The 21,513-nt window shown below is 38.2% G+C and overlaps 1 protein-coding gene across 5 annotated transcripts in view; it reads left to right on the top strand.

Annotated features, from left to right (window-relative positions):
• Window positions 1-21,251, top strand: part of PMS1 (PMS1 homolog 1, mismatch repair system component) — a 44,284-nt gene extending 23,033 nt beyond the window's left edge. For all 5 annotated transcript variants that reach the window (XM_038142306.1, XM_038142309.1, XM_038142307.1 and 2 more), the window contains 7 exons: window positions 1,661-1,783; window positions 2,935-3,078; window positions 4,268-5,163; window positions 9,136-9,591; window positions 10,125-10,255; window positions 18,913-19,073; window positions 20,833-21,251. In XM_038142306.1, coding sequence (XP_037998234.1) covers window positions 1,661-1,783; window positions 2,935-3,078; window positions 4,268-5,163; window positions 9,136-9,591; window positions 10,125-10,255; window positions 18,913-19,073; window positions 20,833-21,024 — 2,103 coding nt within the window. In that variant the 3' untranslated portion in view covers window positions 21,025-21,251. The remainder of the gene's footprint in view (window positions 1-1,660; window positions 1,784-2,934; window positions 3,079-4,267; window positions 5,164-9,135; window positions 9,592-10,124; window positions 10,256-18,912; window positions 19,074-20,832) is intronic.
• Window positions 21,252-21,513: the final 262 nt, after the last annotated feature.

The following is a 21,513-nucleotide window of genomic DNA, read 5'->3' as shown; positions in this document are numbered from 1 at the left end:
AAATTCTACTAAGACTAGTATTATAAATTGTAGATAACTTTTAATGAGCATACTGATATTCTGCATGGCTGTAAATAGTAACAGCAGTCGGCCATTTCTAAATCTGGCAACTTGTTAAATGAGTTGTTTAGAGACTTTCAGTTTTGCTTTAATGTTTTCTGTATATAAAAATATTGTTGGAAGTGAAAGACTTGTACAAATATTTGTGAATTAGAAAAAGAGCTCGAAGCGCAGAGGAGGAACAGCGAGGGAGGATGTGCTAAAGCTGCAGAATAAAATCTCAAAGTGCTGCATGTTGTTTTCTGATAATCATCCAACAGATACTTGACACCTCTTTAATTCGACCAGTGGTGTTTGGTTCTTTGCGACGTTGCTGACCAGAACACGCCAGCTTTAGCACAGAATGCTTGGTACAAGGTCAGGAGGGAATAAGGGAGCACATGAGCAGATAGCTGCGTGACGTAGATGAATGGGAAGGATAGGCCAAGTCCCATGGATCTTAAATTCCATTTCAAATGCATGATAATTTGGATTTTAGCTAATACAAGGGGTTCTGCCAAAAGCAGAGCTTATGAGGACTCATTTCTGTGTTTAGTGATCCACCCTGCTACCAGAACATTCTCCAGACTTTCTCACATCTCCAAAATCCTCATGCTGCCCCACTGTTCTTTCACCTGCTGGTTTGGGCAGGTGGAGGAGGGCAATGTGTGGGGCAGGATGTGGGCTGCCTAGGATGTCAGTTCTTGCATGCTGCTGGTTCCTGGCTTTTGAAAAGTTACAATTGCCTTTTCTTCAGTAAGGTCCTTATCTTGAGGCTGTTCTCTCCAAACAGCTGTCAGTTATCACAGGAATTGTGGAAATACATCTTTGGGATTTCTGCTTCTTTATCAGATTGATTTGAAATCCATCCAACAGTTTCAAAGTTGATTAGTGAGGGAGAGGGGGAAGAGATGGGACAAGCAGTCATTGGCCTTATTTTGACCTGAAAAACCTGTTAAAGAACCTCAACAGAAAAAATTTAAAACTTGGAGTTCATGTTAGGTACACAAATCGTGTGCTGTTTCCAAGGCTCCCTGGCAGTGCTGTGCTCACAGGTTCTGCTGCAGCCTGTGAATCGTGGGTGCTCAGCACTCTTGAGAGTCAGATGATTTGGATACAGGTGGCGTAGGTAAATTTAGGTGCCCTGAATAAATGCCCTGTGACAGGCTATTTAAGGTGCTCTGTACATAGAGAAGGAGGGATTGTGTGTTTTGGGCTTTCCCTGTAGGGGTGGCACTGCTGCCCTGGCCAGGTTGGGCAGCACTCTGCGCCTTTGGCTTGGACAGGGCTTAGGTTGGCAACCCTACAGTCAGCAAGCCAAGAGCTGCTGGCCTGGCTCTCCACGGCCTCAGCTCCAGGCAGCATCCTGCTGCAACTGGCAGTCCAAATGGGAAATATGTCAATAAATTGACCAAGGGAAATAGATACAAACCCATCTTTCTCAGCCTTTTTTTTTCCCTCTAACTGCCTTTATCTTTGTATATTGTAGCTGTCAAGAAGCAGTACATGCGTTTGAATAACTTGGACTCCCATACAATTTTGTTTTACTAGCTCACCTTTATAAAAAAACATTTTGGGTTCTTTAAAAGACTTTTGCACTGTATTTCTTTTATCATTGCAGATAAATCTTTCTGGATTTCTGCCAAAAGCTGAGTCAGACACTTCTTTGACAAGTCTTTCTGGTTCAGAAAGGAGTTTCATTTTTATAAATAATCGTCCAGTTCTTCAGAAAGAAATACTGAAGGTAACATCCTCTCGTTTTTAATTCAAGGAACAGAAATGTGATTTATTTGAGGACAGAGACACCTGAGCAATCTACAACTTTTTTGTTTTTTTCATGGGGGGAACCTTGTGAAATAATTTAGAGTATTACAGGTGAAACTACTAGCATTTACAACAGAAAGCCCTTCCACATGTCTGACACTGCTCGTGCCTCAGTTCTATTCCATTTGCTGCAGTCAGACCACAGAGCTGGAGGTTGTGTTTTTGGCTGTTTAACAAAATTAATTTCAGGTGCTCTGTGCAAGACAGCAGAATAGTTGATTCTTTGTATTAGCCTGTAGAAATCACCTGTGCAATCTCCCATAAGGGAACTTTATGTAGTTTCTTTTAAGAGAATTCTTCTGTAAAATAGTTTTGATTTTGTCCACTTCCAGCTGTAGGCTTATCAGGCAAACACCCATGCTTTCCCTTTAAGTTTGTGTATGCATTGGGTAGAAATGAAAGTGATAGTGCAGCAGCATTGGCTACAGCTAGGCATTGTGTAGGCAGAATTTGATACTCTTGGGTTTCTCTCACTACTGAACCTTGCAGCACTTAACTTGGAGCAGCCTTGCTGTCCTAATCCTTGTCATCGCCAGGGAAGAAAATCATGCTCATGCCAAAGTGTTCCTGCAGGTTTTAAAGTGGACACAACAACAGTTTTCAATTGACAGGCAAAGCTTTGTGTATGAAAACCCTAAACCTATGTTTGTATGTTAAATGGTGAATAAGGGTAATCCATCTCCATGTATTATTTGATGTTCCTGGCTGCTTTTCTGGGAATTCAAAGCTTGGTTTGAGTCCCATGACAGAGGTGGTTCCTTAATGAGAGGAGGGAAGCCTGGACTCAAGGTGGGATTCAGCATACAAAGTAGAAATACAATGCCTTGCATGGAAAATAGGCTATATATCATGTTCACCTCCATGGTATGAAGGCATGGAAGCCACCAGGAACTGGCCTTTTGGTGATTATTCTGGCATTCATGTATATGAGGGCCTTTTATGCTTTTCTTTAACCTGAAAAACTGACAAAACCAGCAAACCAGTTATGCTTTTATAGTGTCAGATTTTGTTTCTGTGCATTTTTGTCTATTTTATTGCCTTTACTGATGTCTCTATTAAATCAATCTCTAGTTAATTCGACAGTACTACAGTCACATGACACAAAAGGACTGTACTCGTTTATATCCTGTATTCTTTTTGAGTATTACTGTACCTGCCTCTGCTGTGGATGTGAATATAACACCTGATAAAACACAAGTTTTGCTGCATTATAAGGTAATTAAGGTTTGTTCTGTTTCTGAGTTGTCAGTCCTTATATAAGCATGATAAGGGCCTTGGCTCTACCAGAATGTTCAAACATAAACACTGTCACTGGGTTTTTGGAGTTTTTTTAGCTACATGACAGCTTGCCTTTGTCAGAGCACTGTTTTGATCAAAAAGTACTGAACAGGCTAACGGGGATTCTTCAAAATTAGTTTCCCAGTTCATTTAAAAGGTTTTGATGCTGTCAGATATATGCATGTACCACTTTGGTTTCAGATGGCTTTACAGTGAGAGAAGCTAAGTGGAATTATGTGGCCCAGTATAAATGTTATGCTTAACTTCATATTTAAACCAAGTAATTGCTGTTTAAACAACACCATTAAGGTGTGGGTGGGCAGGAGGGGAGTTGATTTCTCATCAAAGCACTATTTTGTCATTGTGTGTACATATTATTGATGACATAATTAAGTGCCACAAAAATCAGAAAGGTCACATTGGTGGTTATTAATGTGCTTATTCAAAGTGAATATAGGTAGTCACACCAGTACGTTAATCCTCTTATTCGTAAAAAACTTTTGTATTTTTCTGTGTTATTCTTGTAAATGTCCTGCCTGTTAAGGATCACTTGTATGAAAATTAATACAGCATTTTTACATTTGATCTAGTTTTCCTTGAAAAAGGGTTGGAATTTCTTTTCTCTCTTTTATTTTTCTTTTTTCTTTAAATTTATTTCTATTTTTTTATGGATTTGGGTTTTTTATCTTGCTCATTTCCATCACTTGGTGCAAAGTTGAATTGGAAACATGGACCATGAAAGTACCTACACAAGCACATCCACATGAAATTGGATGTTGCTGGTGCACCTGTTTTGGCTTAAACTTCTAACTCCATATAAGGTAGGAATATCTTTACATGTTACTGGTTTAAGAAGTCAGAACCCTATCATAAAGAAAGCATTTAACTTGCTCTGTGATACCAGAGTGAACTAGTGAAGCAGAATACATGTCACAAAATATTTGAAGCTGAAAATGTCCAGTTCAGAATCTTTCGGAGTGTGTGAACTGAAATGCAATGATCTGCCCAGATGTGTCTAAAGATTATTCCAAATAAGAGCACTTTGCATATTGTTCCATATTCTTGGTATCTGACAGTTACATTTTCAGGTGCACTTGTGTGTGTGTATTTTTTTTTTTTTTTCCAGGAATCTGTCTTACTTGCAGTTGAAAATGTGTTGAAATCACTGTATGGGCCACTACCTGCTGCAGTCCCTGGTGAAAGTAATAAAACAGATGTTACCTCAGAAGACATGTTTGTTCACAGAACAGACCAAACAGATGTGGCTGCTAATGAAATGGGACCATCTGGAAATGATGAGCTACATGCTCATACTTCATTCCTTTCACTCAGCAGTGATGTGCAAAACTGTCAAGCAGGAAAAAACGCAGAGATCTGCTTAAATCATCAGACATTTAGTGGTGATAATGTACACAGTTGCCTGGACAAAAGAGAGGTTTCTAAGAGTGATGCCTTTCCAGACAGTTCCTTAAATTTATTGCGTGAGGAGGAACAGAATGGACAGAATATGGCTGATATTCAAAGTAATAGTGTTCCTGTGGACCCTGAGTCTAAAAAAGCCAATAAGCATATTTTGAGTTCGGATAATATTGACAAAATAGATAAGAATGAGGAATCCTTAGTCCTTAAGAACTTACCTGAGATCTCTGCTGATAGCTGGAGTATGGGAAGTGCATTTAAAGACAGTCTGGGAGACAAGCTGGAACCTGTTAAGATCTTGATTCCTGAAGTTGGAGGGACAGCTAATAAGCAAAATGAACACACTGGTGAAAAACGCAGTGATCCACAAAGCTCAAATCAAAGCATAAAGAAAAAAAATGTGATAAGTGAAAAATTTGGACATGTGACAGCTTATGACTTAATTAATAGCAAAATAATAAAGAAACCAAAGTCTGCATTTGAATTTTTCACACATGAATGTCGTCCAAAATTGATAGATGATAATCCAAAGACCAGCATGAATGACATCCTGCTGACAATTGAAGAGCAGTGGAAGAATTTGAATGAAGAGGAAAAACAGAAGTAAGTTCAGGCTGTGTCTTGCTTCTGAATCTGGAAGCTACCAAAGAGTTACTTGTAATGGATTAAAAAAATTGTAACGTTCCAGTTATTTATGAAAAAATAAGATAATGAATTTTGACTCCTCAGGATCAGACTCAGTATTGTTTCACATCAGAGTTACGTTTTGCTGTGTGCAGTTGTGCACTGCAGATTGGAATTACTCCTTCTGCCACTGTGCTGTGCAGCAGTTGCATTAGGGATGGTTCTGCTGAACAGTTATTTAAGATAACAGGCAAGAAACTGGCTGTTTGTTTGAATCTTATAAACTTCTAAGGGCAGCCTTTACACCTTTACAGTATCGCTCCCAATGCACTGTCCTTGAGAACCAGCATGTTGATGGATGAGGCGCTGTTGAGTTCTTCAGAGGTTTTTCAGCTTTTATTACTATAAAGTGAAAATGCTTTTTTAGGAACTTTGGTACTCGAACATTGGGTAAATTCCATTCATTTGTACTCAACCTAGGCTACCTCAGAATTTTATTTGCAAAACGCAGTCACATGGCACAAGGAATTACTTTTTCCCCAAACCAGCTATTCCATTGTTGGTTCAGAGACTATAGCACAGTCTAAATTTTAACCTGTTTCAAACAAGACCAAGTCTCTTCCTGGATTACGATCTGAATAGCTAAGTCCATATTTTTCTAAATCAAATTGTCACTGAGTTTTTGAAACCCATCTGCAAGAAAAGGAAATATTTTAATAAGACATTTGCATTATTCTGAATGTTAGCTGTATCAGAGTTAAGTGAAACCTTTTCACCTAGCTTCTGGTTTACCTAATTTAAAGTTTACTATGCAAGCAGCATGCCATGGTCACAAACCCATACATGTGAGAAAGTGTTTTTTCCATCTCTGCATAAGCAGAAATATTAATATAATAGTGGAAATCTACTCCAATGATATTCATGCTTTTAATGAAATGAAACAAAAGGTTCTGCCAGCTGTTTCAGAAAATTTTAATTTGCTCTGCTTTAGCTTTTGAGATTTCATGGTTGCTTTCCTGGTACAACTGTTATGTTAAAGAGTGTGCCTACAGATTAACTTTGCATTAGTTCAGGAAGGAGACCTCTCTGGTAATCGAGTTTTCCTTATATGTAGGACTGAATGCAATGTATTACACACAGTGTATATATATTTTCCTCGTATGTAGGACTGAATCCCATGGCTTTTGAAGGAAATGAAGAATTCACCACTAGCTGTATCTATAGATACCAGCTTTGCTTTACCTTCCCACATTTATGATCTTAAAATTGCCTCAGAGAATAGCAAATAGGAGGAGAAACACAGACAGCTTTTCCTCAGAGCAGCAATCCAGAAGGACTTGTGGCAGAGAACATAAGTCTTGCCTCCAGGTACTCTGGATAAATTGGGCCACCTAGAGGTAACAACAAACGTAAATACATCAGGACAGCCAAGTGCCACAGCTCTACTTCATGCATCATGCTGGCACACCACCACATTTCCTGGGCTCCAGTCCTTCATCCCTCTGTGATAAAGTCCTGCCTTGTGCAATGGGTGTGCATGGTTTCAGCATCTCTGTTTCTCTCTGTGGCCCCTCCATCGGGTCTCAATTAATTTAAATCCCTTTTGGGAGTAGTACAAGCACCAGATGTCTCGTAGTGACACAGGATGGCCTTTTCAAAACAAGCCAGCATTTATTACACAACCGGAATGTCAAATGTTATGGTCTTTAGGTTATAATAGAGGAGGAAAGCTCCGTGCATGTCCATGCTGGCAGCATCACATATCCCCCTGCTTTGCAAAGGATTTCATTCCTTGCAGTCACTCGGCTCTTACTTAATACAGCTTGCATGTGTTTCTGGCCTTCATGTTTCCTGCACATCAGGCTCAGGTAGGATTGGGAAAAATCCCTCCAAGTGTGGCAACAGTGGCAGGAGTAGTTACCCTGAAGGTGTAGGAAAGGTTCAAAGTTACACACATTGTCATGGGACTAACAAATCACCTTGTCAGCACTCTGCAGTAATTCTTCATTAGTAGATTTGTACCTTGGGAGAAATATTTTTTCTGGTAGCATGGTCTTTGCTGTCAGAGTTTGCAACAAATACTCAAATTCAGATTATTTGTCTTATAAGAGCTGAGAGGCATACATTAAAAGGGCATACATTGTTAGTATGCTTATTATTTTGTTTGGGTTTATGTTGTAAGGGGGAAAGAATATATCATCGGTCCATTTTTCTAGTTAAACCAAAGCTGCCTTTAAATCTAGACTTCATTCTACTCTTCCACTCTCTGCTTACATCCAGTTTTGCAAATTTTCATATCTTTAGGTTTTGTAGCGTCAGAAAAAGATCCTGAATTTGCAGTCTTAATTCACAAAGCAGAGAAACACTGTTCTTGAAGCACTTGTTGATTATATGTTCCTCTCTGGAAGGGTTTTCAAAAAGGCAAAGGTGTTCCCTCATGGTTTGTAAATCTGCAGTTTTTCTTTGGTTCTGGGCAAATCACTGATACTGATGTGTATGAATTTGGAAGATGCTCACAGTCAAAGTTTGTAAGACTAGAATTTTTCTGGTGGTAGCTTAAACTGACAGGCAAGTTGGACTTTGTTTGGAAGTGCTTTCATTTTGGATTATCAATGATCACTGAAGGCTCAATTCTCCTACACTTAAATATTTTTCTGCATTACAGTTAGGTCTGTTCAAAACAAAGTATTTATTGATCTGGTCAAAGCTGTAAATGAATTTAAGATTAAAAAAATTCTGTTCAAGTGATTTCATCCATTCATTTTAAAAGGAGCAGATGTTTTTTATCTTAATGTTTGCTCCATATTTTCTAGGACGTGATTTATTGCAAGAAACTATTTAAGCTGACTTTTTTAGTTAACTAAATATTGGTACCATATGTGAATGCTAGCACATCATAATTAATTGCAAATGGTGACCCTTTTGTTGACCTTAATTTTCCAGCGTGCATACACATAATTGAATCAAACTGTTCCAGCAAGTAGCAATAAATAAATATGACCAGCTAAAATACTTATTTCCAATACTAACATATGATAGTACTATTTTTTTTGGTTTTGTTTTAATTGAAGATTAGACTGGTTTGAATTACCTTCTAGAATTCAGAATATCAAATAAGGGCAGGAAGAGGGAGTTCAGCAAATCACAACCTTTGCTTTCAGAAAAGTAAAATTCATACGTAGTAGACAAGCATAAACCTGGGACCTATAAAAGTTTAGTTATCTCACTGACATTTATAAACTCATTAAGAATCCATTCATGTTGTAGAGGTTTAGTATGTAGTAATGTTTTAACCATTTAGACAGCATTTAGGAGTAGTTTTTTATTGGCTGTTTCTGAAAAATCTGTAAGATTGATTATTACTTACAGATTTCTGTGATAATCATACATATCCTCTATTCTTACACTTCATGTGGCTAATTTTAGGCCATTTGAAATCAAATACGCTTTTAAGTAAGTAAGACCCGGGGCTTGGGAAATTATTCAAGCTCCTTCTGGCCCCATGGCCTCCCCTGGAAGGCTGTAGAGCTCTAGAAGCTTAAATTACTTTATGAATTGAGCTGGATGTGCCTGTGACAAAGAACTCCTTTCAAAACTCTGTATTTGATTGCACATTAAACAAGGGACTGAGGTGAAAAGAACCTTGCTGTAGATCTTTATATGATGCACTCTCTTCCTTACAGTAATAGTTCCTCCCCTTACAGTAATTGAGGTTTTGCTGGCTGTCTTGATGAAGGAAGATTTCCAGCTTTTGTTCGAGATGTGATGTAATAGAGGCATCATCGCCATCTCCGTTGCAGGGTGCAGCACGTTGATGTGGGTACTTGAATGGACCATGGATGTGGTTCTTGGCTCTTGAAATGGTTACCTTTCCTTCTGCTTTAGTGTGTTAGGGGGTGGGGTCTGGAGCTTTTTGTCTGCTGATGCGACTGGTTTGTTTTCTCCTTTAAGTTATGAAATAAAAGCCATGAAGGACCAGGAGCGGTACAACAGAGAGGTCAAGAAAGCCAATGCACAGCCAATGCACCGACCAGCAAAGGAGGCAGAAAAACACAAAGCCAAGCTGAAGAGCTCTGCATCTGACCAGCAGAAGCTTGACAAGATATTTCACAACCAGATTGAAAAGAAGGGGAAACTGGAACAGCCTGTGAAAATTGTGACAGTGCCTTTTTCTCTGAGTTCCTGTAGACGTCACCTTCAGAGACAAGAGAGAAGTGTTTCAGATGAACATGAGCTTTTCCTGATCCGTCGTCAGAGTTTTCCTGATGTCTGGATACTTGCTACTGAAAAAAATGTCAAGTTGCTGAATCCATATAGATTGGAAGAGGCCCTGCTACGTAAGAGATTATTGGTGAATCATAAGCTTCCAGTAGAGAAACTGGACAATCCAATTGTGTTAACAGACAGGTATGGTACTATTGAGCAAAAATGTGTATGCTACTTGAAACATCAGTTGATAATTATTTACAGTAAACTCTGGCAAGTCCCTGTTTGTTAATGCTGTGCTTATTTGTGCACTCACTTATCAATTAAAACATATTTTTGGTTTTTACACTTTGATCTTGAAGTAATGAGCACACTTGGTCTTATTTTAGTTGAAATAAGTATGATTTTTGACCAGTTTCATTGGTAGTGTAGCAAATACAAATTTCCTCCCCCAGAAGAAAATTAAATGCTGCCCATTTTCACATGCTGACTTTCCCCTTAGAGTTAGGAAATGGCTGTTAGAATTATTAATGTATGCCTAAGCTTGGTCCCTCACTAAGATAAGAGAATAGTTCTGATTTTGTTTCTTTAAAAAAATTGCTTTTCCAAAATACTTTATAAAATCTTGGTGACTCCTTATCACTTGATACCTTTTTCTGTGGTTTTTGCACACTTGTAATTTTCACAGAAGGGATGTTTATTTTTAACACTTTGGGTTTGTTTTTTTTTTCCAGTCTTATTGGTGGATCTCAGTATATGGCTGCTCTTTATAAAATGCAGAAGAATTACCAGAGTTTCCGTGGATCAGGTTATTTGTCAGATCCAAGGCTTGTAGCAAATGGATTCCAGATAAAAGTGATAGAAGGTATGATGGTTTTGAAATCCATTAGTTGCATTGGAGCTTGCTTCCTATGATTTAATGATTTAAATGATTGTTGATGTGGATCATGTTATTCTGCATCACCTTGTCTTTTAAAGCACTAGCATTCTGCCTTCCTTAACATTGAGATTTTATTTCTTAGCGAAGAATGTAATCTTCCACACAGAACACTGAGTAATGGAAACTGATGACTGAAGAGAAAACTTCAATAGTATTTCAAAGAATGCTCTGAAATTCATGTTTTCTTCACTTCTTTCTTCTTTTCTCAAAATGCTCGATGCCCAAATGCTCGATTCCCAAAATGCTCAATGCCCAAATCCTTAATTGCCATTCTGATATAATTTAGATTAAACTGACAGGAATTCCTGAGCCCAGGCACCTTCTGCAAGTATGTGCTTTAGCTGACTACTCCTGTACTGCTGAGCAGTTGAGGAGGTCCAGTAAGGAGCAGGATCCTGGTTAATGTCTTACTTTTCTATCAAAACTGTAACTCAGAGCCCAAATGGGCCAGCAAAGAGATTGTCAAAGGACCACCACACCTTTTCTAACAGTTTGATCTGAATACATTTTGAAGGTGTATACTTTTCAGTACCTCTCTGTTGATCACAGAAATAGAAGATTTTTTTTTACTTTATCAAGAGAGCTCAAAGGTCTTTACATCTTTCTGAAAAATCTTTTCTAGGGATGCGTTTGAAACACGGGTGACCCAGTGGAGGTTCTGCAGATCACGAATTCTATAGCAGAATTCCAAGAAAAGCAAGCTTCCTTGGGGGTAGCACCTAGCTGACAGCTCAGGGAAAAGATTGGCCATAAGAGCTGTTAGAAATGCTATAGCTTCATGTGTTACAGATCCCCACATATGTACAGTGATGACAGATGTACTGTAACATATGGGATCTTTTAAGGGTAGGTACAAAAAAGGAAGGGATGTAGACCAACTCCTTCACTCAGAGGCTGACTCTTGTGAAGAACAGAGCCAAGGCTGTTTTCCTTACTGGACCATGCGCAGCAAAACCAGGGAAATTTCTTTCTGTCTGACTAAATCTCTACATAAATACCAGCACCTTAGTAGAAGAGGTGTTGGTATTAATCTTGACAATAATCATGGAGTGAATGATTAGGGAAATAAAGCATGTACTGTAGGAGGCAGCTCTTACATGGTTTGCTCAGACAAGCAGATCAAAAGCTGAGGAGGTCTATGATATGTCCTTAGGCAAATATGGGAGAGAGGGATTGTAGCTTAGCACTTTTGCTCACTGACTTTTTTTACCTCCTGATATTTTAAGTTTGCTCAAAATCTAATTAATGTAAACTAGATGGGAATAAATTGAATGTGAAAATTTGAAGACAAATAATTTTTCATCCTGGGTGAAGAGTTTAATTTCTAGTTTATTTCTAAGAAACAACGGAAAGTTGTTGACCAGTCTTGTAGTACTGCAGATGTGTCATGGTTTAACCACAGCCAGCAGCTCAGCCTTACACAGCCGCTCATTCACTGCCCCCTCAGCAGGATGGGGGAGAGAACTGGAAGGGTAAAAGTGAGAAAACTTGTGGGTTGTGATATAAAGACCATTTAACAGGTAAAGCAAAAGTTGTGTACAGAAATGAAACAGAAAAAGGAATTAATTCACTGATTCCCTTGGCAGGCAGGTGTTCAGCTATCTCCAGAGAAGCTGGGCTCCATCCCATGGAATGGTCATTTGGGAGGACAAACATCATCAGAGCACTCCACTTCCTTTTCCTTCCCCAAGCTCTGTGAGCTTGATGCCACGTGGTCTGGAATGTCCCTTTGGTCAGCTGGGGTCAGCTGCCCAGCTGTGTCCCCTCCCAGCTCCCTGTGCACCCCCAGCCTCCTCACTGGTGGGGTGGGGTGAGGAGCAGAAAGGGCCTTGATGCTGTGTAAGCCCTGCTCAGCTGTAACAAAACCATCCCTGTCTTACCAGCACGGTTTCCTGCGCAAGTCCAAAACAGCCCACACTAGCTACTGTGAGCAAAAGTAGCTGTCTTGGCCAAAACTAATGGCAAACTATTTTTAAGACAGTTTGCTTAGTTTAAGAGCAGCATTGTAACACTATAATAGCAAAGGACTTGACACAGTAACCGGATATAGTCTTCCCATCCTGTGTTCCTAAGATGTAAATTTAAGAAAATGAACCCTCAAGGAAACTGTTCTCGTTTGGTTTACAGTTAGTGAAAGTGCTTTGTATGCACTGTGGAGGTTGCTGAACCCTAGGAATAGCCCAGTAAAGAATGGGAATCTAATTGAGTTCTTTGTCCCACTCTTCTATTTTAAGTACTTGAGTGAAAAGTTAATAACATGAGTCTTGTCAGTCATGTTTATAAGCTTCTGCTGATGACATTATAGCAGTTACAGCCTTTTTTATTAAAAGAGCCTGCCGCTGTAGATGAAGGTAGAAATACCAGCAAACAAATGGAATTTCTTTCTTCTTCCCAGCTTTTTTCCAACTGACCCAAGGATTTCTTCTTAATCAGTTTCTCCTGTTTTTCTTGAACTTGTCCCTGAAATACACTATCTTCTACAAATATTTATTAGAGTTGATTTTTAGACACACAGGTATTAATTTTTACCATTCCTAATGTGTCCCTCTCTGAGAATTTCACTATGAATTTTAAGGTTATTTAATTCATAGATTCTTGTATAATCTTTACAGAAGGGGACCTGCATATCATGAGTGATTTGTCCCACTTAGACCTGAGTATTCTGTGGGATCTCTCAGCTCTGAAAGAACCAGTTTGTTTCATAAAACATCTTTCACAATCCCTATAGAAGCATTACTTTTTTTCACTGTCTGTATTCAGTGTCTATTTTTGTGGGGTTTTTGAAATTCAGACACATCCTGAAAGAGAGGCATCCTGATGTTTTTGAAGTAGAATTTCCTTCAGAAGAGTTACGTTTCTTCAGGATATATTGTCAGTTTTTTGGTCCAGAGGTTCCTACTTTGCATGGTGGATGATGCTTGCTGTGGAGAGGTCCTAGAATGGAAATGTGCCATTCATTAACCCATGTTAACTGGAGTTTCTCCTTAGAAGCATCCATAGGAACACACCAGAATCCCATTCTCTATGCACATGACCTTTGTAACTATTTTTTTCCTAACTTTTTGGATTAATTGGATCAGTCCTAGTATTTGCTGTTTCTCAGCTGAACTGAACTATCTGCTCTTCCTCTCTGTCAGGGTCATATTCAGCAGCAGCATATTCAGAAGTCTGTGTTTTCCTCTTGGACTTCAGCCCTGATATGGTCATAATAGATACTCCTTTCTGACTGCTGATTGATTTCTCATTAATAGACACTAATTAGCACTTGTTGATATGCATGGCTTCCTTTTTCATCCTGAGTGAAGAGTTTTATTTTCTATAGTAGAAAGTTTACTTTTTCTGACAGAAAGATCCTCTTATGTCACAAGCAAATTTGTTGATTGATTGATTGATTGATTGATGGATTAATTGATTGATTTCTTAAGATTTGAATTTCAACTTGCAACTGGTATTTCTGGTAACTGTGATGCCATCATAGCTCTACAATACCTCCCAAAACAAGAGCAAATGATGTTTAGCTGCTCCAATTTGACATTCAGATGTTTTAGTCATAGAAGAGGCTTTCCTTGACCCGTGGTGGTTTCTTAAGAGGACTGTCAGTCTAGTAGGTTGCACTGATTATTTAAATCTCTACAGATATTCTTCTGCCAAAGAGAAGGACTCAGAGTATTGCTGCTCATTGCCATATATTAAGGCTACTCATAATACCCAGATGCTAACTTGGAACACTGGACCTCTTGCCTTTGGTATTGTGCACCCCGCTAGGACAGTTTCCTAGATAACTATTGATGCCTTAAGTTTTAGCTTTCATATTTTCACATTCTGTTCTGCCTTAGTGTGTGACTCTGAGCTTCATAAAAAGTGTGAGCAAGTTCTCCTCACAGTTTAGTCAGACAAAACAATCCTTTTCAAGGATTCAACAAGCCTGAGAACCAAGGACACTGTTGCAGCTTCAGGCCCAAAAAGTGAAAATAATGGCAAATTGAAGAGAGCAGTCTGGGAGGATGGGACTTCATAACCAGAATCTGTAATTGGACAATTAACCCCAATATTTAAATGGACCAAAACTTATAAAAGTGTGAAAACTCGTGACTCGGGGTCCATTTTGAGTAAAGCCACAGCTGGACTCTTGTATTGCCCAAGGTGTGTCCTTTGAAGGTCTCTTAATAAATTCCTACTTTATTCCTTAACTCTCTAGCCTCTGTTCCAGGCAGCCTCTATAGGCATCACTATAACGATTTAAATTTAAACATAGGACTGTAGGTTTATTCCTTATTTCCTTGTGGTGTTGAGGTGTTTTGCAGAACTGACTGTTTATTTATTAAAAAAAACCCTGAGTAGCTGCCTTAATCTGGAAGGTGACCAATAATTCCTGTGTTGTGTTAGGTTTGCATCTCAACTGATCTTTTTTAAAAATGCTTCTATGCAGTTCAGAACCTTAGCTTCTTGTAACTTGTGGCACAGCAGGGCTTTTTATGAACATTTTAATTCTTATGGTTTCTTACTTGAAATAAACCCACCCAGAAAGTATTAATTTTTTCCTTATGTGGATGATATGTCAGGGGCAGTGTCATTCATAGGATAAAAAATGAGTTATTCATTAATCTTGCATTAATCTTGGGATTAATACTCAGAAACTGAATCTTGTTTCCTTGCAGTGCTTGGAATTCATAGAAATACAACTCTGTTCTTTATTGGTCAATACCTTATAGCTAGTGGGGTGGTTCTGAGCTTTATTTACTTTCATAATTTACCAGAAGTCTTTCTCACAGGCCTTGCTCTGAACCCCATGGCACCATTTGGCACTAGATACACTATGCCTAGTAGGTTTTTGAAAGGTCTAATTAGCTTTTTACTTCCTGAAAAGAACTCAGTTCCATATGGAGTTTTGTTCTTGTTCTGCCATTTTGGTGGGAAAGCTCCTTAAATGTCTTTATTTTCACAAATGCACCTTTGGATGTTAATTATTGCAAGAGTGTGGGAGTTGGAGGCCTTGCTTGCCTAATGTTTCATTTGAGGATAAGTCTGCCTTTTGAATGTGTTCTTGCTAGAAGACAGAAAGGTACTCTACCTTTACTCTCTTCTGAGACTCTATATCACTGCAGCAGAGTATCCTAGATTTTGGAAGTGCCCCATCTGCCTCGTGTCTTTGGTAGGCTAAGATCTTTGTATTGTCTCCCTGTTTCTCTTAATATTAACTGCTCATCAGTCTAAGGAGTTTTCAACTAGATTTTTCTCTGGATAGCTCACAGTGAAAAACATGTTGTGAAATAGCCAAGAAAACACTTCTTGCTGTCAGTGTGTCAGTTAGGCAAAATCAATGGTTTCTTTGTGGAATGTGCCAGTTGTTGTAATTTGCAAAGCTGTGACGCTGAGCTCCAGTCTGTCTTCCACTGCCCTCCCACCCCCTCATGTTCTGGCCTTACTGAGGCTTCAAGTGATGCTACCTTTGGGAGAGCAGTCTGTTTGCTTTTACTTAATAAAGCAAATTACTTAATACTCAGTGTTCTGGGACCTGCCAGGCATTTGTTTGCTCACAGTGACCCCTATGTGCAGGGAACACTTCAAGAAGTAAGATGGATTACTTTCTGTCCAGTTCTTCTTAAGATGTGTTTATTATATGTGCCTTCACTGCACATCTGTCTGTTTGCCTTTGGGAAAGGCCTAGAGAGAGATGGGAATTCTTGGCTGGAGAGGAACTGAGACCAAGGAACACACCTTAACTGGTGGTGTATCAATGCTGGGTCTTGGGCCATGCTCCCAGGCAGGCTTTTAGGGTAGAATTGTCTGTCTCATGTAGTCAACAGGAGTATGTCCAAAAAATGTGCTTATAAGGCCTCAAAGAGTAGTAATGGGTAAATAACCCATTGTTCTTGGGGATATAAACTGCCACCTCTTGTAACCAAGCTCTTGTAACCCACCAGTGGAAAACCATGCTCTTGTAACCCACCAGTGGAAAACCATGCTGCAATTTAATTTCAGTTTGATTTTGACCATGGACTGGGAGATAGACAGTGCTGTAGTGTCACCTATTCTAGGTGGCAGCTGGAAGGGAACAGTTTTTCCTGGCCATCAAGAAGGAATTATCCAAAGATGATTGTAAATGCTTTGTTTGGAAGGAGAAAGGGGAAATTTGTACAGTGAGAAATCCACATTTTTACTCATTTGAAAGCTAGTCATGGAAACACTTTGCTTGGAAGTTGCAAAATATTTCAGAGAAACTACTATGGCAACTGTTTGAGAAGTGCTGTTTGAATACTCAAAAATCCTAATATATACTTTGTCAAAAAATTTACAAGTACATTGAGGCTTGGACATCTGCTTGTATCATCAAGTGTGCCAATATCAGAATTCCTGCAGAGGCTTGCAGATAAATACTTGTTAATCAGCATGCAGTGGGGCTGCTTTGCAGTTTAAAGAATGTTAGCACAAAAGGAGAGTGTCACAGAAATACCAAAGAAACAAACCTCCCTTAGCCAGGGTTTGTATTGTTTTTTCTTATGTTAAACTCTTTCAAGCCCACTTTGACTTCCAGATGAAAGAGGAAAATGGTGAAGACAAATCTGGCTGTCAGAATTTGCAGATGGAACAATGGCTATTGGTGAAGCTGAAGAGTATATGAGGAAATGTTTTGCAAATTCAGAACCTCACTGTCATAAAATTTTAAAAGGAAGTGCACAGGTTTTTAAACTGAATGTCTAAATATCTGCAACTTAAAAAAATGTGTGTCCTGTATTTGGTAGCAAGTAGAGGGTAATTATTGAAAGGTTTTCAAATAGACTGAGTTCTAATTTTAGAGAGAAAGCAGCATAATCAAGTGGTCTGGAATAGTTCCCCAAATCTAATCTGTAATTAAATAAAAAATAGGACAAAAATTAAGAGAAAAGAGCTGAAGGAGATTATAAACAGAGTCTTTCTTTTCCTCCTGTCCCTTACTGACAGGCTTGCCCACGGGAAAATAGTAGCATATTACATCATCTTTTATCACCTGTATATCTGTCAAACTTTCATATAATTTAACATTTTGTTTGAAGCTGAATCTGAACATAGGTTTTAGAGTATTATATAAAAATACAAGTCTCTGCTTGCTGGCTGCAATTAGGGAAAAGCAGCTTGAAAAGGAGAAGGAAGACAATGCTGGGTGAAAAATGAAATAAAGTTTCAGATGTAAAGCAGTGTTTTTTACATAGCTGGAAGAAGGTTATGTGATTTTTGAGGAGAGGGGGGATGAGGGGCTGTTCCCTATATCAGATTCCCACTGGTCAAAGTATCTCATGCCATGAAGCTTAAAAAGGCCCAAGAGCATTACCCAGTGACACACCCGTATTTAGGAAAAGTTTCAACCTGCAGTTATCCTGTTCATCTTATTTAATGACTGTCAGATAGTGCCTGGACATGGATGACTCAGCTTCATTCTACCAGCTAATGAAAGTACATTTTGCTGACTTAAGATGCATATATATTTTCTCTCACTTCTGAAATATTTCATGTTTTTGTTTGGATTAGGAACAGGAATTATGCCTTGTGAGAGTTTGTTAATTTAATCCACCTTGGAGCAATCTATTTGTCTCCAGTAAGTTTTGACTTTACAAAAACCATTTATGACCTGAGCTGAAGGTAATTTATCCTACTTGGAGCCATTACACAAGAGTGGATTTATCTTCATTAGTAATTCAATTTTTCTGTCTCTGTGTCAAAGTTTATACTTGTTAGACTTGTAGGGGAGGAAAAGCAAAGGTAGCTGTGCAGGTTGGGCTGAGGTTTCTGAGAGGCACACAAGATGAATGAGAGAATAGTCTGAATGAGAATATGTGAGCCTGACCACCAGAGAACTTGCTTCTAACTGGTGGTGGAAAAAAAGTTGCTACACCAGAGCAGCTTCAATCAATTTTCTTTCCTGAAATGTGAATTAGAAGGGAAATCATATAGACCTCAGTGCTTGAATAGATACCCTGTTAGAAAGGCTGTTTAATTTTTTATTTATCATTCCTACTCAGAGTGTTACCTGCTCCAGCAGTGATACCATACGAAAGATAATATAAAGTCAGTCATAGAGCCTCTAGTTTTTGGGTTTGAGTTTTTCCTCAGATGTGGTAGGAGAAATAACTGTTTTTTATTTTAGTAGAATCCAAATTTGTTATGATAACATTTGAACTCTACAGATGTTTAAACCACTTACATAGGAAATAGTGCTAACCCTGTTTTAATTTTTTTCAAACTAAATTGTGTTTTATTGCTAACTTCAACTTTAATTTTATGTATGTTTAATTAAAGTCACAGAAGCTTTAATTAAAGCTGTGCTCAATACTAGGAATGCTGCAAATGTTTTAAGCATTAAACGGTGCCAGCTAGGATTTGGATTAATGTAAGCTGAGACATTTGTGATGTGAATAAACACACATCATCATAATGAAACATTGTGCAAATAAATGCTTTTCATTCCAAGGGAGGAACAAAAAAGTTTCCTAATTGTATTGGACTAAAGTACTAAATTACTTTGCATCAGTTTAATTTTCTGTGAATTGCTATAGAATAGAAATCAAAGCAGTGCATGAATTACTGTTTTGTTTTTGTATTTTCAGGTGTTTCGGCTACAGAGAGTCATCTGGAAATAGAAGGGATGGCAAATTGTCTGCCATATTATGGAATTTCTGATTTGAAAGAAATTCTGAATGCAGTAGTTAACAGAAATGCAAAGGAAGTATATGAATGTAGGCCTCTCAAAGTGATAAATTACTTGGAGGTGAGACAGAAGCTTTCTTTTAGTATTAGCCAGCTAAACTTGTAATAATTCCTGAAACAGCTTGAAAATCTTTCTTCAGCTTTGTGTTTTAATTAATTTCATTGTGTTCTAAACAGAAGTTACTCTTGAAAAAGAGAGTATCATATCCTCTCTGAGTTGTGTATTCCTTACCAAAATGCTTCCATCAGATATACCCAAAAGCAGTCACCCAGTGTAATATAACACATGCCAAAAGGTGATTTTCACAAAGTATTTCCTCTGTAAGGCACGTTTCAAACTGGAAAGGCATTTCTCCATGTTAGGATACAAAACTGCCACAGAATGGCAGTGACTCATGTTAATATTTTCTGTGCAAATAAATAAATTATTCATCCCAGAGACAATAATGGCATGAAGTTTCAGAGACAACTAATAGATGTGATTCTAGTTAAAGCTGGAGTAACCAACAGCAATAGTAATCACTTCCTGTATAGCTGTTTCACTAATGCTCTTCAATTCCAATTCTCTTTAAAAAGGTTACCAAAATATATGTAAAGTCTCTTTTTACTTGGGCATTTATAACATGCCTTTCTGAATTGGGTTACTTCAAACTGAGACCTAGGCACATACTTACAGAGGATGTGTTTTATCTTTTAAGCATTATTACATAAATCTTTCCCTATCTTTTGGGAGTAGTAAGCTGCCTTTGTAGCAAGTGATTCTGTTATGCACTACTGAACCACTCTCATGCACTCAGGAAAGAAGCTTAAAGAAGGGATAAGTTCAATGTTGAGACAGGAATGGTTTGTAAAAAACCCCAGATAACTATAAAAGCTTTTATTCAGAAATAAGCACTGAATTTTGGACCGTTCTGGGAGGTTAGACACTGGAAATGCCATTCACTGTCATGTTCAGAATCACTACTTTAATCATTCATTTCATGTTTGAGCAGGCAGCACGTCTGCAGCTTTTGCTGTCAGTGGATAGATGCAGAAGAAAGCATAGGGTAATGGTTGAAGCAGCAGCCTTCCAGGGTATAAAACAGTCCACAGTGATCTTTTTCCCCCTTGGAGGAGTGGGAGAAAATCTCAGACAAGGAAATTAGATGATTTAGATTAAATCACTATGAATGGTGCTCAGGTTTGTACAGTATGAAGGGAGGTTGCGTGCCCCATACATTTCTGTCTAAGTAACATGACTTAAGTACAGAAGAGAAGGCAGTGGCAGGAAGGCCCATCTTGGAGGAGGAAACAAAACTTTTTGAAGTTGCTCAGTTCTTTGAGGGTGGGTACTTTAGCAGTCACTTCTGCTTTCTAGTGTTAAGTGGTTGCAATAGACCATAGTAAATACAAATTAATCGATGAAGTTTTGTTGTAATATTTTTCAAATTGTACTTACTGACTGCTTGAATTAATTTATGATACTTCTAAAGTTTGTGGCATGAAATGTGTCTTGTGAGCTGGTAGACATGTACAGCTGATCCTGGTGACAACAGGAAATGAGAAATACAAAGCATCTTGCAAAAGTAGGCTAAAAAAGTGCAAACATAACCAGGGGGCTGACTGTGCATACCTCCGTTGTAGAAATGTCGTGAACTGACCAGTAAGAAATGTTTAAAGTTATATTTAGATTTCTGAGATTTAGAATATTTAGCAGCAGAAAAGGATGACCTTTAAACAGTGAGTTTTTAATTCCTGCTTTCTGGTAGCCTCAGGCTGATGTGCTAAAAAGTGCTACTTTAAAACTATTGGGGTTTTGGTTTTGTTTTTCCTTTCCACAGGGAGAAGCAGTACGTTTAGCTCGGCAGCTGCCCTTACATTTATCAAAAGAAGATGTGCAAAACACAATTTACAGGATGAAGCAACAGCTTGGAAAGGAAAATAAAGGCTGTGTTCATGGTCGTCCTTTTTTTCATCACTTAACAGATACTCCAGAAGCTGACAAGCACAACTCCATGGAAATTATTCAGTAAATGGAACATTTTGTTTGGGGTCATACTTCTCTTGCTTAATTTTAATCACTACTCTGTAACTTCAGTATGTTTTGTGCAAAGCTTTTGTTTAATGACTTTTCATTGTTACATGTTCACTTCCTAAAGACTTTATTTAAATAAAAATGCTACTTGAAAACAGAAAAAAATACTGTAGAAAACAACTCATCACTATTTTTTTAAAGAATTTATTAAAGAAATGTTCTCAACTGGTTTCCTCCTTCTCTTATTGCTGCAGGTTTAAGAAATACCAGTATGTCAGAATTTTTTAGATGTGAAGTGGTTAGAAGTTGCTTTCAACAGAGCATGGCAAAGTTTATTATACTAAGGACATCAGCTGTTAATATTCAAAGGAATGCCAGATAGCTGTGAGTATTTGAATATGGCATTGCCATATGCAGTTATTATAGTTAGTTATGCCATATGCAGTTATTATGGTGTTGTATTTCTATTTGGAAATTCTCAGCTATG

This window comes from Motacilla alba, chromosome 7, assembly GCF_015832195.1.
Source record: "Motacilla alba alba isolate MOTALB_02 chromosome 7, Motacilla_alba_V1.0_pri, whole genome shotgun sequence".
Lineage (NCBI taxonomy): Eukaryota > Metazoa > Chordata > Aves > Passeriformes > Motacillidae > Motacilla > Motacilla alba.
Note: the sequence above shows the minus strand (reverse complement) of the source record. Positions and strands in the feature narration are given on the sequence as shown.